Here is a 2,313-nt window from a genome sequence, read left to right as displayed (position 1 = left end):
CCCCCCCCCCCCCCCCCCCAGTTTGTCTAATTTCACTCTTTGACATTAACATACACACAAATATCCATTAAAACTACAGACGTTACTTAAGAGCAGCGAGTGATTTTTCTTTTGTTCTTTTTGATTAACATTATTAACATAAGAAATGCACGGATCCGTTATACTGATGTACATTCGATATTTTCTTTACTATAATTACGTTCACTTAAGACTGACTGTGCTTACGAGGATACTCGTCAAGACAGCCATTGGTGTGCACCTGCTGTCTGAGACGGCTTTGTTTGTGCGCTTCAGTTGTGTGCACAGTGCGCACTGAAACGGTCTATCACAGCGCATTGAGATGTCTTGGGCTTAAATGGCTTAAAATTACTTTAATGTTTAAACTGACAAGACTTAAAACACGTGAGAATGAAAAACTTTCTTGAGGAAGCAGCACTGGCCCCATCATTCAGACAGTTTTGGGGGGCTAAGATGACACATTTAAACACTCACTCACCTGTGAGCAGAACAGACATCAATGTGATTCTCTCCATTTCTGAGGGAAAACCAGAAATCAGTCTCGATAAATGACGCAGACGCTGAGCATCTGACCAGATCCAGAACATCAGATCATGTCATTTCTGCTTTATCATTGCTTATTAGATTCTACATCGGTTATAAACACACACATGAAGTGATTCAGTGTGAAAATACACGGAAAATACATCAAACTTACAGTAAAAGCAGCTGTGGTTGCCAGAACTTTTCAGTGAAAAAATACAGCAGCAATATTTTAGGTTTTACGGATTTAAGTTGCATTTACAGTAAACATTTACTGTACATTATTTGTAAAAATATTTAATTAACTGGTATAATGCTAATATACCAACCTACTGAAATAGGTTTCAGTATTTATTTTTATATTTTATTATATTATATTTATTATATTTTTATAAATTTTTAATACACCGACAACCACCTTAAAAACACAGATTGTGATGTAGTTAAAAAGAGAAACCACATAACGAATCTACTATATGAATGAAACAAGTACTGTAAAAGTACATTAAATGTCCTGTTAAATTTCTAACAGTGTATGATATCAAATTTTTACTGTATGATTTTAAGTGTTTTGCAGTTAAGAATTATGATAATTTTTTACAGTGTATTGTTTTATGCTGCACATTTCTGCGTTTAAAATCTCCAGAGTTAAATTCACACAGACATTATGATCTGGTATTGCATTGCTGTTGTAAGTAGGTTTTGCTCATGTAATAGCGTATAATTTATTTAATAAATAAATACATTTAGGACACACTTGGGAAATTTTCTCTGTAATTTTTCTCTATAAAAACCAAGATTCCAACAGGAAAAAAATGTGGAAAATCCACACATTCACTAGTTAAACAGTGATCAGCGGAGTATAATGTGATATAAACACTGCTAAATCAATCATATTATAATCAGTGTACAGATAAAACTCAGAGTGTCTTACCTGTAGATGTTGTGCTTCAGGTGTGTTTGTGTTTCTTCTTTTATCAGGACAGACTGATATCACCGATCCTCTCTCTTTCTGCTCCTCCCATCTTTGCTTTTCCTGGACAGAAAAACTCGCTTCTGTGGTTTGTTTGTTTCCTTCTTTCTTGCCCAAAGGCAACCGCACTGAACAAGAGAGCGTGTGTTCATCTGTGTGTGTGTGTGTTTATACAGGTGGAAAGAAAACAAAATACACTTAGATTATTCTATCACACTTGTTATTTGTGTCTTTAGATTTCAATTCCAATACGTATCTTCAGAAGTTCTTCAGCAGCACTTATCGGTTTCGAAGAATGTTGAACCTGACTTTATCCGATTTTCAGATCTATTTTCTGGAAATGTAAGCAGAGTAGTGCATATTTAATTAGAAAAGGCTTTATTTTCATATTTAAATCTGACATTACAGAAAACTTTGTCTTAATGTACTGCGTTTAATTAAGTGGGGAGATATGGTTATGTCTGTTAGTTAATATTTTTACCTTATTCACTAGTACTGTCTTGCCTTAACCATATTTTGGGGACATATTTGTACCCAGAAGTGAGTTAAACATGAGAAAACCTCCATTTGGAGACGTCCTCATTTGTGAAAACAGTATAAAATAACGTTTTTTTATTTATTAAAATGCAGGACGTTGTGTCTTAGGGTTAGAGTGTAGGTTAGGCCTGGGTTATAATATTTATAACTAGCTCTATATATAAACAATAGAAGACTGTGTGTGTGTGTGTGTGTGTGTGAGAGAGTGTGTGTGTGTGTGTGTGTGTGTGTGTGCGTGTGTGTGTGTGTGTGTGTGAGAGAGT

General features: G+C 34.8%; 1 protein-coding gene across 1 annotated transcript in view; it reads right to left on the bottom strand.

Annotated features, from left to right (window-relative positions):
• The window catches only part of LOC107709212 (lymphocyte antigen 75-like), a 5,199-nt gene extending 3,520 nt beyond the window's left edge, over positions 1-1,679 (bottom strand). The window contains exons 1-2 of the mRNA XM_016513650.1: positions 1,475-1,679; positions 497-535 (exon numbers count right to left, since the gene is read on the bottom strand). Of these exons, the coding sequence (XP_016369136.1) occupies positions 497-533 (37 nt within the window). The 5' untranslated portion in view covers positions 534-535; positions 1,475-1,679. The remainder of the gene's footprint in view (positions 1-496; positions 536-1,474) is intronic.
• Positions 1,680-2,313: the final 634 nt, after the last annotated feature.

This window comes from Sinocyclocheilus rhinocerous, unplaced genomic scaffold (assembly GCF_001515625.1).
Source record: "Sinocyclocheilus rhinocerous isolate Xijiao unplaced genomic scaffold, SAMN03320098_v1.1 scaffold3798, whole genome shotgun sequence".
Taxonomy (NCBI): Eukaryota; Metazoa; Chordata; class Actinopteri; order Cypriniformes; family Cyprinidae; genus Sinocyclocheilus; species Sinocyclocheilus rhinocerous.
The sequence above is the reverse complement of the archived record's forward strand: the minus strand, read 5'-3'. Positions and strand labels throughout refer to the sequence as shown.